The sequence below is a fragment of the Sebastes umbrosus genome, chromosome 10 (assembly GCF_015220745.1).
Source record: "Sebastes umbrosus isolate fSebUmb1 chromosome 10, fSebUmb1.pri, whole genome shotgun sequence".
Classification (NCBI taxonomy): Eukaryota; Metazoa; Chordata; class Actinopteri; order Perciformes; family Sebastidae; genus Sebastes; species Sebastes umbrosus.
In genome coordinates this window covers 3,142,186-3,154,375 of record NC_051278.1, presented here as the reverse complement: position 1 = coordinate 3,154,375, position 12,190 = coordinate 3,142,186, and the positions used below count along the sequence as shown (strand labels likewise).

Here is a 12,190-nt window from a genome sequence, read left to right as displayed (position 1 = left end):
ACTAACGTTAGCTAACGTTAGCGTCCACGGCCGCTTGTTGTGACGTTGTGACATCTTCTTTTAAAATGTAATGTTACGGCGTACCAGAATGAGCTTTCCCCGCCGTAATCACATAAAGTTACAACAATTTAAAGCCGTAACGAAGTCCTGCATCACTTTTAAGTTTGAAGGCATAGTCGCTAGGTAAGGGATAATGTACAGCGAGCCGATCATTGTTGTGCTTCGTGTCAGGGTGCAGCATTGCCCTGAAGGAGATTCTTTCACAACAATGACCGCTTATTACACGGCTACTTACTTAACAAATCAATCTTTTGACGCAAAAACGGTCCACCAGAGTCCGACATCAGAACTGCGCCCATAGCAACGGTCTGTAATAGAGAAATTACAGACCGCAGAACGCCGTGATTGACCAATCAGAATCGAGTATTCAACACAGCCGTGTAATAAATCTATCTAAATATTTCCTCAGAGTGGGTCGATCACCCTGTTATTGATCAGGCCATTTTTATCGATCTGTGGAGCGTGACAGCTCGCCATGACCACCCGCTGCTTTGCTAGTGCTGTGTGACTAGAATGCTTTTACTCATCAGGCCTGGATCCATAATCTCCTTCTGTTTTTAGCAAAGTCATGTGATCCCCTCTGAATATCAAACATTTTACATCCATCTTTTCTGCGGTTGGTGCCGTAACAACTCCTCGTCATTTCTGCTTTTGAGATTGGCTCTGCTAGACATGCCGTTCTTTCTTCCCCCTAGCTGTTTCTCTGTGATGACGTTGCACAGAAACACGGCTATATTTCCTTTGAAATATATAGTCATTGCAGCAGCAATGTAGTCTCGTGGATTGATTTCTTCTCGTAGTGCGAGTCATACTACACGTTAAATTGTGGTCAAAAACTATAAACTTCCTCAGTGCATTTACACAATATGTAGATCTTATGTCAGTGGGTTTTAATGCAGATCTTCAGAAGCCACATGCACAGCTGGGTTTTGATCTTACAGCCCGGATCACTGCAGTTACATTAATTGCCTTCACCTGGCATCCCAGATCCTCAGTCCCTGATTAGAAAACCAGCAGGACTGTGGGTGAAAACCAGTTGCTATTACATGCATTGATACACACAGTGAACCACCGCAAAGTAGAAGAATAACAAGTATTCCTTAACAAATTCTGACTTTAACTGCATTTCTTCTTATTTATACAGATGAAAACACTGAATACAATGTAAGAAAGCGAGATTTAGTGTATAATACCATCCATGAACCTTAAAAAATAACATTTCTGACATTTCAGTAACAATAATATATTTTATTTACAGCTTTTTCTGTCTTCTCTTATATTCAGCTCTGTTTTATAATTTACTTTTTCATTTTCTCTTCTGTTCCCTGCTTTCTCAAACACCCTCTCCTACTCAGACTGTCACTTCTCTCATTTCTTTATCTCCCAAAAGACGTGGTCCTCTCAATGCCATACAGCTGAGGGAAGTTAACTTCTGTCTTCACCGCTCGCTATCTCCGCCATACTGTACTCATTTCCCCGTTCCTCTCAGCTCATTCCAGAATAATATGCAACCTTGTCACCGGGGCATTAACGTTGAGCCCGTTCAATATTATCTCTGACTTTTCTACCAACAAGGTAATGGCACCATTTACCGTAAAAAAAGGACAGTGCTGTGCCTTTAGGGATTTTTACCTCATAATTGTCTAATTTCCAAAAAAAGAAAACTCTCTGTGGTAATATTATGAACTTTTAATTTCTCATTATGAATATGTCCTACTTGATTGCAAAGAAGAATGTGCCATAAATGAGACATGTTAGATGAAATGTGGCAAATGCAACAACACTGTTATCACTTGCTCTTTGTTAATATCCTTTACTTTCCAGATCATTAATTAAGTCTCCGTAATGAGGTTTTTAATTCCGAGCAAGTATTAGGGTAATTGTCCTTGTTGGAACAACATTGGTGTTCAGTGAAGTGACGCCCATCGCCGTGTTTCTACACCGAACCTGCTGACCTGAACACATTGGTGGCTAAGAACTGTTACCGTCATAATCACTTAAACCATTTGTCAAATGTCAGACGGAAACGGTTTGTGATTGTGTTGCTTCGTTATCTGTTGAGCGTTGTGAAGAAGCCTTAAGGCCGGCCCCCCACACTAAGAGATGTTTCACATCTTAACAGATGTGTAAAATGTGACACTCATAACGACATGTTCTGTTAAATTTAACAGTTTAGTTCCTATGGTGTGTGGAGAGCAACGATTAGGCCAAAACAGCCACCACACACTAACAGATTCATTCATCAACAACAAGAGTCCAAACTAAAAAAAACATGACTTTAGTGTAAACAAACATGGCGGACGACGAGCAGGAAGATTTAGTGATGTTCATTCATGAAGGATGAATCTTACTACTACTTTATGCTTCACATTTAGCATTATCTCATGCGTTAGCCGCGGCCGGTGGTTGTCCTTCCTTCCTTCACTCAGCTTGGTTCTCTATCGGCTGTCGTTCTTTCCCACATGACTGCGTCATCGGCTGTCCTCGGGGTTCCCCACACACAACAGGAGGGTTAGGGCAATCGGGATCAAAATCGGCTTGATTCTCGTGTAGTGTGTGCCCTGCATTAGACATTAGACCCACTTCTTCACCCAATAGAAGGTTTTATCATAGATTGACACGAGTGATCACCAAAAGAAGGATAAAAAGAAGACGACAGCGACCTCTAGCAACCGTAGTAACCATGACAGGAGCAAAAGCAGAAGTCAGGCGCTGTAGTATCGACAGCGTGGAACTCCATATGGTGGAGTTGGAGGTGATGGAAGAGACACAAAACGCAGGACTTTCACCCAGGAGAGCCGGGGTTTTGCATCTCGTGTGAAACCAACAACGTGTACATTAAGTTTCACTTTCACTTTTCAAACTTAGTTGTTGTTTTGTTGCCTAAAACCCCAAAAAAGCTGTTGTGTTTGAAGTTGTTTTTGTGCATATAGCTCCTTCGAGGCTCCACAACTTCACTCCAGGAGTGAAGAGAGTTGAGTTTCCACATCAACAAAGTTGTTCTCTAACAAATGTTAACCATTACCTCTAATTGGTTTTCTCGCCTAAGTCAGTGACTGATTATAAATCGTTTAATCGGCGACTCTTTTAGGTGAGTTTCCATATTATTTAGCTCAGAGTTACCGAGTTATTACTGAGGAATTTGGGACTAAAAAAAAGTCTTTTCACTTTGTGGCCTCCCAGCTGAACCCCGGACACACATCCTCTACTCCTTTCTGTTTGTATCAGCTCACACCCCTTTCCCTCATTCCTTTCTGATCTCATTCATCTATTCTACCTCTCTGCCAAATCTCTATCCTCAATTCATTTTTCTGATATTAAGAATTGATCGGCCTACTTTCAGGTCATCCTTCTCTCGACTGACTTCTTTATTTCTGACTTTAAGTCTCATGTTTTCTCTATTTTCTGTTCACAATGTTGTATAGCCTATGAATTTATTTTTTCAGTAACACCGCCTTTTCCTTTCTTCCTTTTTTTCCCATTTTATTCGACTACTTGCTGCTTCAAAAAGTTGGTAAGTGACAAAGTTGGAAAAGAAGAGAGGCAGATTGTGGCCTCCCTCTTCTTTCCTCACCCCCTCAGATAATCTTGTCACAGCATCACTCTCCTTGACTCCTGTGCTCGCAGCTCATCAAATCCTAATTTCCCGGGTTACCTTTGTGTCTCGTGCTCGAGCTTGCCTCAGTGTTGACATCCTTGTTCCCTCTTCCAAATTTCCCTCCAGACAGCCCCCCTCTCGCCCCCATCTGTCTTTTGCTAACCTCCTCCGTGCCATCCTTTCCTCAACACGCATCTTGTCCAAGCGTCAGACCTCATCCCTTCTCCCCTAGCCCACAGTTCTCTGTCCAACTCATCTCCTAAGACAAAGTGGCACGGGCCTCGGATGGACCGAGGCTTGAATTGCGCCAACTAAAAAAGGTTCACCAGCAGGGCAGACAAATACTGCCAAGGACCTCTGGCACGCCGCGGCCTCGACGGAAGGGAAGGAAGGGAGCGAGGCTGGATGAAAGTGGATACATCTTCTGAGTTGGGCTATCACACTGTCTCAGGGTCCCAGAGGACGGAGAGAGAGTCATGGCTCCAGTGGCTATACAAACAGAATGAGAGTGAGATACGAGGCGAGGCAGAGAGAGAGACAAATGTTTGTCTTCTGGACTATTTAAACAAGTCAGAACACAGTCATTAAAAACCGGCTTTAAAAACTGCATAACGATATTAAATAAAAGGCTCAAAAGTCAATAATGGAATGCAAGACATGAATAAAAGCCAGACGAGGTGTACATAAAGCATTTATGTTATGCATTTATTATGAGGAAAGAAAAATAGGGCAGCAGCTAATGAATTAATGGATTAATCATTCAGACAATAGAATACCAAAAAATAGTAGAAAATGCCTGGCACAAGGTCTGAGAGCAAAACCTTTCAGCTTTCTTGTTTTGTATGATTAACGGTCCAAAGATGTTCAATTTACAACGACGTAAAACAGAGCAAAGCAGCAAATTATCTTTTCATTCAGTTTATCAATTTAGACCTTGAGAAGAAATGGTCCACAGGTAGTTCACTTAGAAACTCACGCTGTGCAGCCAAACATTGTTCAAACTAGTAGATCTTTATTTAAATTCTAGTGGAGTTCCCAAAGTTTCCAAAGATACCAAATATGTCGGCGTAAATGTGTGTGAAATGATGCACAAAACATCTAGAACATTGCCATTTGATGGAATCCATGAATAATATGAAGTCTTTGGTTTGAATATTTCCTTCAGTTTAAACATCGTATGGACTCAATGTAGATCCAGAGTATATGTGATACAGTCAGCGTGGGATACGATGATTTTAACAACCGGAAGTTATTTTCATATTAGGTACGATTGATTTGTCCCGCCTCCTTTCTCCGCTCCCCCGCCGCTCAGCTTTCACATTAGTCTGTAGTCCTGTACCCGAGTACACTTGCGTCCTCATCTACGTTTTGTTATGTGTGGAAGAGCGCTACCCAATCACAAGATCCAAAGCCCATACGAGTCGACCGAGTCCAAGAGGCAAGAACGAACCTCTCGCCTGTCTTCCTGCTTTATCACCTTTAGAGGATGAGATCGGCTCGTGTTGCACGCATATGCAGATTTCAGAGGAGACCAGTGGCGTTAAAAAAAAGCCTGCATGCCCTCAACAATACTCGCTGACTGCTACTTGTGTTAAATCAACCTGATCTCATGGGAAGGCGTATAAATAGCACGACATTTTAAGGGCATTCTGCATGTTGTGATAATACATTTCACAGTTTTTGTGGTTACAATGAGGTAACAAAACTACAGTAACGGCAGCAGTTAACGTAACTTCAAAATAACTCAACAGCACTTTGGGAGATACATTACGTTAGATACGTTTCAGTTTCAGTTCAGTTCACCATCAGAAAATATTCTAAAGAAGGTGTACACTTTAATGGATAGCGATTTTCAAAGGTGATCCTTTGTTTTAGGTGGCTAACATACGTTTTTCTGTCGCCCCCATTCACAGCACTCCTAGTACTCCTGTCTGTTTCCCGATGCTGGGGAAACAACTGGAAGTAATAAACCTACTGTGGATAACAACTATTCCTTTAAAGATGCAGTGATGTAGGATTTGGTGGCATCTAGTGGTGAGGCTGCAGATTGCAAACCAACTGAAACTTCACCCGTGTGCCAAGCGTGTCGGACAGTGGCCAACGCAAAATCGTGAATGGAACTATCTAGAGCCAGTGTTTGGGTTGGACTGTAGAAACATGGCGTCCGGCTCCGTGAGGAGGACCCGCTCCCTATGTACTGTAGATATAAACGGCTAATTCTAAGCTAACGAAAACACAACGATTGTTATTATCAGGTGAATATACACTAAAGAAAAGATGCTTATTAATATTCTATTCCATATCTGCCAATAGATAAATGCTACACGCTGTTCCTTTGAACAAAATCATAAAGATGTTAAGATCTTCCTTCCAACCAGAACAGAGGATCTCAGGAGTTACACATGACTCACTGATGGTGCGTTTAGTTCTCAAAAATGCTGAAAAGGCTTCCGTCACCTGACTGGCTTGATGGGATGTGTTAGAGATCAAAGATTTGTTTAGGTTTCCCCTCAATCTGTCAAAGAGGAACAAAGGCTTCTTTGTTGTCATCCCTCTACATACAGTATGTCAAATCGTTTCATTGCAGAAGAAACTAGAGTTCGAAGCCGCTTTTGTTGTCGAGACATCTTTTGTTGTTCAATCTGGGAGGTTGTTGATTGGCACTACCCATTCTGAGGAACTATCACAGGATGATGCAGTATTCAGGAGCCAACGTAGACTAGACTCTAAATGTATTCTCTTTGAGTAGCGCTCCCTCTCTTCTCTGCCCTGCCTCCACCTCTTCCTTTACGACTTTCATCATCTGTTTTACGCAATCATTGTCTTACTCATAAGTTAAAAAAACACTTCTGAATCAACGGAGCCGAGACGGTCTAGTTTTACGACGCTGCGAGGCAGATTCAGAATCCGCATGCTTTCACTTACAGTACAGAACGTGCATCATATTACACCCCATAGGCACACAGCGAGAGAGAGATTTAGAGATTTAAATCTGAAGACAAATTTAATTCACACTATCTTTATGAGATCTGATTTCATGCTCGGCAGGTTTGCGTGCATCGCTGATGATAACGCTGCAGTAATCATGCAAGTCCAATTTCCCCCTCGAACACAACCCCTGTGTTTCACGTTGTGTTGCATGTTTCAATCCACAAGATGTAAAGGAATCATTAAATGTGCAACTGCTTTAAGCTTAATGCTTTTTATCATGGGCCACCTGTTGAGGCAAGGGCAACGCCGGTCACCTTGGATCGTTCCACTAACGTTCCGCTGAGGAAGTGTTGTACGTGTTGTTTATTCACATCTGTGCCAATACCTCCATTTCTGCTTGAGCCTCGCAGTGATGCTCCACAATAAATGATTCAGTCGAGTACAAGGATGGTGGTGATGTGGTGTGAATGAACACGGTGTGATTTAAGGTGTCCTTGGGCAGAACAGTGAAGACCTTTGAGCTCCAGGGGTGATGCTCCGTAGCTGACCCTGACCTTTAGACACTTTGGGAATTTATAAAATATCAGACACACATCTACTCATATACTAATATCTAACTATCATTTAGCAAAGTCACAGACTCGGACACATTATGTGTTTGGGAACTAGTTGAACAAAGTGCAAAGACGTCAATAAAAGGTCAAAATGTTGTATCAAGCATAGATATAGTATACTGTACATGCAGGGAGTGGACATGAACATGAACACTGGTGCAATGTAAAGCTTGTGCCACACAGGGGACGTTAGCAGCATGTGGCGGCTGCGGAGCCTGACGTTTTTTTTTATTTCGGCATCCATGTTAACAGCTTAAAGTAGTCACACAGCCCGCGTGAGCAGCGCGGCTCGGCTGCGTGTCTTCTAGAGATTCGCTTTTTTTCTTAAATAGTTGCAGGACAGTGTTGTAGAACATGCAGTGACTTGGAGAGCTCCATGAATGAATTAAGTACAGGGTTTTATCTCTGGATTAATACTATTATTTACAAATGAGCACACGCTTCTTCACCTTTTTCTGTCTGAAATAAATATAAATGATATTTATAATGAAATGAAATGGCCATTATGAAAGGCAAACTGCAGAAGAGAGGAAGCCGTCACGCACTGCTGACGTGGGCAGTCTGGCCCAAGCGTTAACCCTAAAGAAGCCTTTTTGTTTGTGTTCAAAACGTGACGTTTCATTCAGTTTTACAACGTGTTAGAACGTGTTGCTTTTAAGTTTCACTTTTACAACATAGTAGGCGTAGTAGGCCCCTAATGACCCACATCTATGGTGCTTAAAGCGACTGATAACGCCTATTTAATGGCCTGATAACAGGTGAATCTGGTGCATAAACACAGCAGTTTGACCCAGGAGAGTGCTGTCTGTGTTTCAATTTGCAACGTTAACCATGTTTAAAACTGCAACTGTAATCTGGTAGAAATATGATTAAGAATGCAATTTAGTTGTATGGAAACTAGTTCTGTAGCAGGCAGTGTTCAAACACACATATATGTTTTTATTATTTAACAACAGCACACATAGCATCATAGTAGGCTATACAGATCAGTAGCTGCAGATGTAGAAGTCCTCTAGGTCGAATATAACCTTTCTGAATTTGACATAAACTAGTTAGAAAGCTGTGCTGCAGAGCTCTGTCCTTGGTTTAGTTTCCTCAAGTCATGCTGGCACATTTCTTAAAGTGCATGTTTGTGTGTATGCGAGGGCGTGTTGTTTCTGTGCTCTCCACATTTTTACATTTGTGTTTCTGCGTGGTTGCGTCTCCATCCTGACATTCCCACACTGCGTTGGGAGGTGAAAAGCAGCGTCTCGGGAGACATCCTGTTGCATTCACACCATCTGAAAGACGAGGAGGAAAAAGAGCTGGCTTAACGCTCAGAAGTACTTGACGTCTCTGGCATCAGCTGTGGTATCAGCTCTCCTTCTTATATACCGACTTATTGTGGCGAGGCAAATCCATCCTACCAGGATGTGGATAAAGAACTGTCAAGTCTGCGCCTCGCAAGAGCAAAGCCAGAGGGGGTCTAAGATGTGAGAGATGTGAGTTTCTTTAGCGCCTAACAATCACCAGGAGCAGATTGAAACCTTCAAATCCGGGATCAAGGTTTTGTTTTTTTGTGCTTTATAATATTAGAAATAACATAGCTTGCTTTGTGTGAAGCTGTAGCTGCAGAGGCACAGGCTACTTTCAGTTTAATTGGCGTGTGTGCAGGGTGAAGGAAATGGCAACGTTCACTTCTCGACTGCCCATTAAAAACAACAAAAGACGACTCTGTCTGACAGCAGGTCTCTTTGAAACCACATGAAAAGAATCCATCTCACACATTAAAAGTGTTCACCATTTCCTCTCCCACTAGACGTCGTGTGTTTGTTTGTGCAAGACGCTGCATTGGATTACAATTAGTCACATAATCCGCAAGCTGCTGTTAAACTGTTGTAAATCAGAAGCTAATTACACACAGACTGAAGTGTAAATCTAAATAAATGCACAGAGAGAATTCGCCCTGCGCTGTCAAGTATGAAAGAGTCGATATAGGAGCCTCTAAGTTCCTTGATTACTGTACATTAGGGTAATGTCCCTCAGTTCACGTCACGACGGAATTAGTTATAGTTCATGAACTTTGTTTCAAGAATGAAACCTGATGTGTAGAATAATCAACACAGGAATGAATCTACTAGTAAGTCTAACTTCACATTAGCATGGCACCAATAATTTTAGGACTCCCCAATTGCTAGAGGAGTCGTATCTGATCAAGTGGACATACCGCTATATGGACGTTCATATGGACTCATCTTGTGAACATGGTAAACACGACCCCAATCTCCGGCTCTCTCTCGGCTCTTTTCCCCGTAGCCTCTTCCTTACCAATAATACCCCTCCGTACATCCCCACGTCAACCCTGCCTTTTAACATTTAGAAATCTGTCTGTCGCAAGACTTTAGGGTCTGCAGTGACCAAAGAATGGTCGTAAAGCGTCCAAGTTTGTGGTTCCAAATCGCAAAAAATATGTCAACATGCATGGGTTGCCTCACAAAATTTTAAATGATTTGTCTCCTGCAAGTGTCACAGATGTGTTCCCCTGCTGAGACTGAGCAACTACAAGATGGCAGTCTTCATGTTTTGGTTGCTCTTGTTTGCCAGCGAGAGCTAGTGAAGTGTTCGGGTAAAATATTGCTCCCGTGGATGGCGGCGGTAGATTCTCAGGAAAGCTCCGTCGTCAGCCTGAACTTCTCAGGTTTCACTCGCTGCCTGATGGTGTTGCTTGCTGCATGACAAACTGCTTCTCTGCAGGCTGACAAGGTGATGTGGGACTGTTGCCAATGAAAGCTGCATATTCTCAGTATGTGTAGTTCTAACTTTAACCTATGAAGAAAGGTGTTTGTTGCATTCATAGCTGCTGGGCGACCGCTAGAATCAGTGTTTTTGGAACAGTTTACCTGTTTGGCAGGCTGATTAAAGTTTTTCTCTCTCAGGCCAGAAAGCGGTGGTGTCATTTATATACCCAGCTGTTCCAGGTGCACAGCAGGGATACCCCCCTCTCCCTGTCAGCTTCCACTGAAACACACATGTATAGGCAGAGGTTAATTAGCTGCAGGTGTGTCTCATTGACCAGCTGGGTCGCTCCTGGCTCGCTTACATCTCGACCAATGCTCAGTCTCCACCTGGCTCTCTGCGGCGACACAGAACATTAGAGCGCACGGCTTGTTTAACCGCCTTCAAGAATCACGGTCGTATCGCTGAGCGGCGTCACCATTGAGCTGCTATTCCTGAGCTGCAGCTTGTGAAAGTGAAAACTAGATTACACGCTAACACACAGTATGCCGCTGGGTGCACATATGGCTGCAACCATATCATTAGACACAATGCATTGCTTTTAGAATACAAAAAAATCACAGCCCTGAAAATACTGGATTTGTGCTCGAGTCTATAGCTCGATCAAAGTTAATCAGGTGCAATCCCACTGAGCAAAGACACGTCCAAAAGACATCAATTTAACATCTCTGTCAACCGTCCAAAAGACGTCCACTGAGGAGCCAGAATTGGGACACGGGATTGGTTTCCCCCCCAAAAGGGGGCGTGGTCATGAGAGCCTACTCTGGGTAACGTATTGCCAGTCTGATATATGAAAACTGCATCCATTCTGCATTCATCTCTTTTTAGATGGACAAAAACACATATTGTCCTCTAAAATTACATCCCTCCCTCTGCGGGTGAAATCAGAGGCAAACGCAAAATTGACTATTGCGACGCAGCTTAGTGGAGTCTGATTGCTGAGGCCAATTTACCTTCCCCGTCTATCGCAGTGGACGGGGATGGTAAGCAATCAGGAAAGAGAGAGAGAGAGAGAGGGAGAGAAAAGAACGGAAACTCATATTGATTGCAGCAATTCATCCGGCGTGCGCCCCTGTGTGACTTGGCCTTCTGATCATATTTACACAAGTGAATTGCAAATGTTTTGGATTGAATATCAAAAACAATAACTTTGTTGTTTATTCCACACAACGTGGCTTTGTTTTTTCTTCTCTCATATTTATTGCCCCATTTTTTCCGTCGAGCATCTGATCAAGACTTTTGGCTGTGAACCGCATATACAGACCCTAATGGATCTGGACGGCCCAATTTCTAGTGAAGTATGGGTCTTGTCAGCTGGTGCTTAGTGGAGAATATGGCAGTGGGATGCAGATGATCCCAGAGAAGTGCAGCCTGGTCTGCTCGCTGCCTCCAGTCACAGGTCATTAATAACTGAGCCTGGGTGGCAGACGGGTCAAGGCAATTCTCTCAGTAGCACACCGCCTGCTTCCTCTCTTTGTCTCTGTCTGTTCGACATGATTATCTCAACTTTTACTTCATTTTCTTCTCTATCTGCTGCTTAAAGCTTGTGATCATTTTACCTTTTGGGTTTGTAAATATACCTCACTGGTCAGCAGTCTGTTCGAAAGCAAAGGCACAAGGCGTTTAGCATCGGCCTTTCTTGATTTCTGTGTGTCATTTGTACGCCGCAGTGCTTGAAGTGGATAAAAATAAGTGCCAGTTCTCCTCTTATTCACATGTCGGTGTGTGTGTATATCAGCAATTTATTCATTATTTCTTTAAGCATATTATACTGTCTCAGACGTAATCAGCTGTAGTTTTATTGTTATATTATAATACTTGAGCTATGCATCTTCTATAGTTGCCCTATAATACTCCACTAGTATAAATTAACTGGAACATTATAGGGTTAGGGTGTTGTGTTTAGTGTTAATAGTTAAAGTGCTTTCCTGTGTTATTTGTAGCCTATAGTATAGTCGGGTATCAGTCAGGATGCTTCTACATGTTATACAGAGACACATTCTGAATTTCGACTGTGAATACATGTAAATATAAATGTTTATATATGTAAATATAAACTGTGATATATTGGGTTTGCGGCTCCTAATCCAAGAAAACTTGAAGGCTTTTGACTTAAAAACTGCAATTTTACATCATTTTGGACCATTGCTATTATTACTAGTTAAATGAATATTTTCTATTTGCACATTTTAAGTTCAGTTTTATTTATTTG

At 42.4% G+C, this 12,190-nt stretch overlaps 1 protein-coding gene and 1 long non-coding RNA gene across 3 annotated transcripts in view; one reads left to right on the top strand and one right to left on the bottom strand.

The window, feature by feature from the left end:
• LOC119496134 (pro-neuregulin-3, membrane-bound isoform) overlaps positions 1-12,190 on the top strand; it is a 403,417-nt gene that overhangs the window by 329,166 nt on the left and 62,061 nt on the right. Inside the window, exon 4 of one of the 2 annotated variants that reach the window (XM_037783252.1) lies at positions 3,572-3,574. The exons of the other annotated variant lie outside the window; for it this stretch is intronic. Within the exon in view, the coding sequence (XP_037639180.1) occupies positions 3,572-3,574 (3 nt within the window). The remainder of the gene's footprint in view (positions 1-3,571; positions 3,575-12,190) is intronic. 2 annotated transcript variants of the gene reach the window in all.
• Positions 2,299-11,979, bottom strand: LOC119496137. Its single transcript, XR_005208649.1, has 3 exons — positions 11,969-11,979; positions 9,434-9,437; positions 2,299-2,406 (listed from the first exon to the last, which is right to left on the bottom strand). It is a non-coding gene; the product is annotated as an uncharacterized LOC119496137 (long non-coding RNA).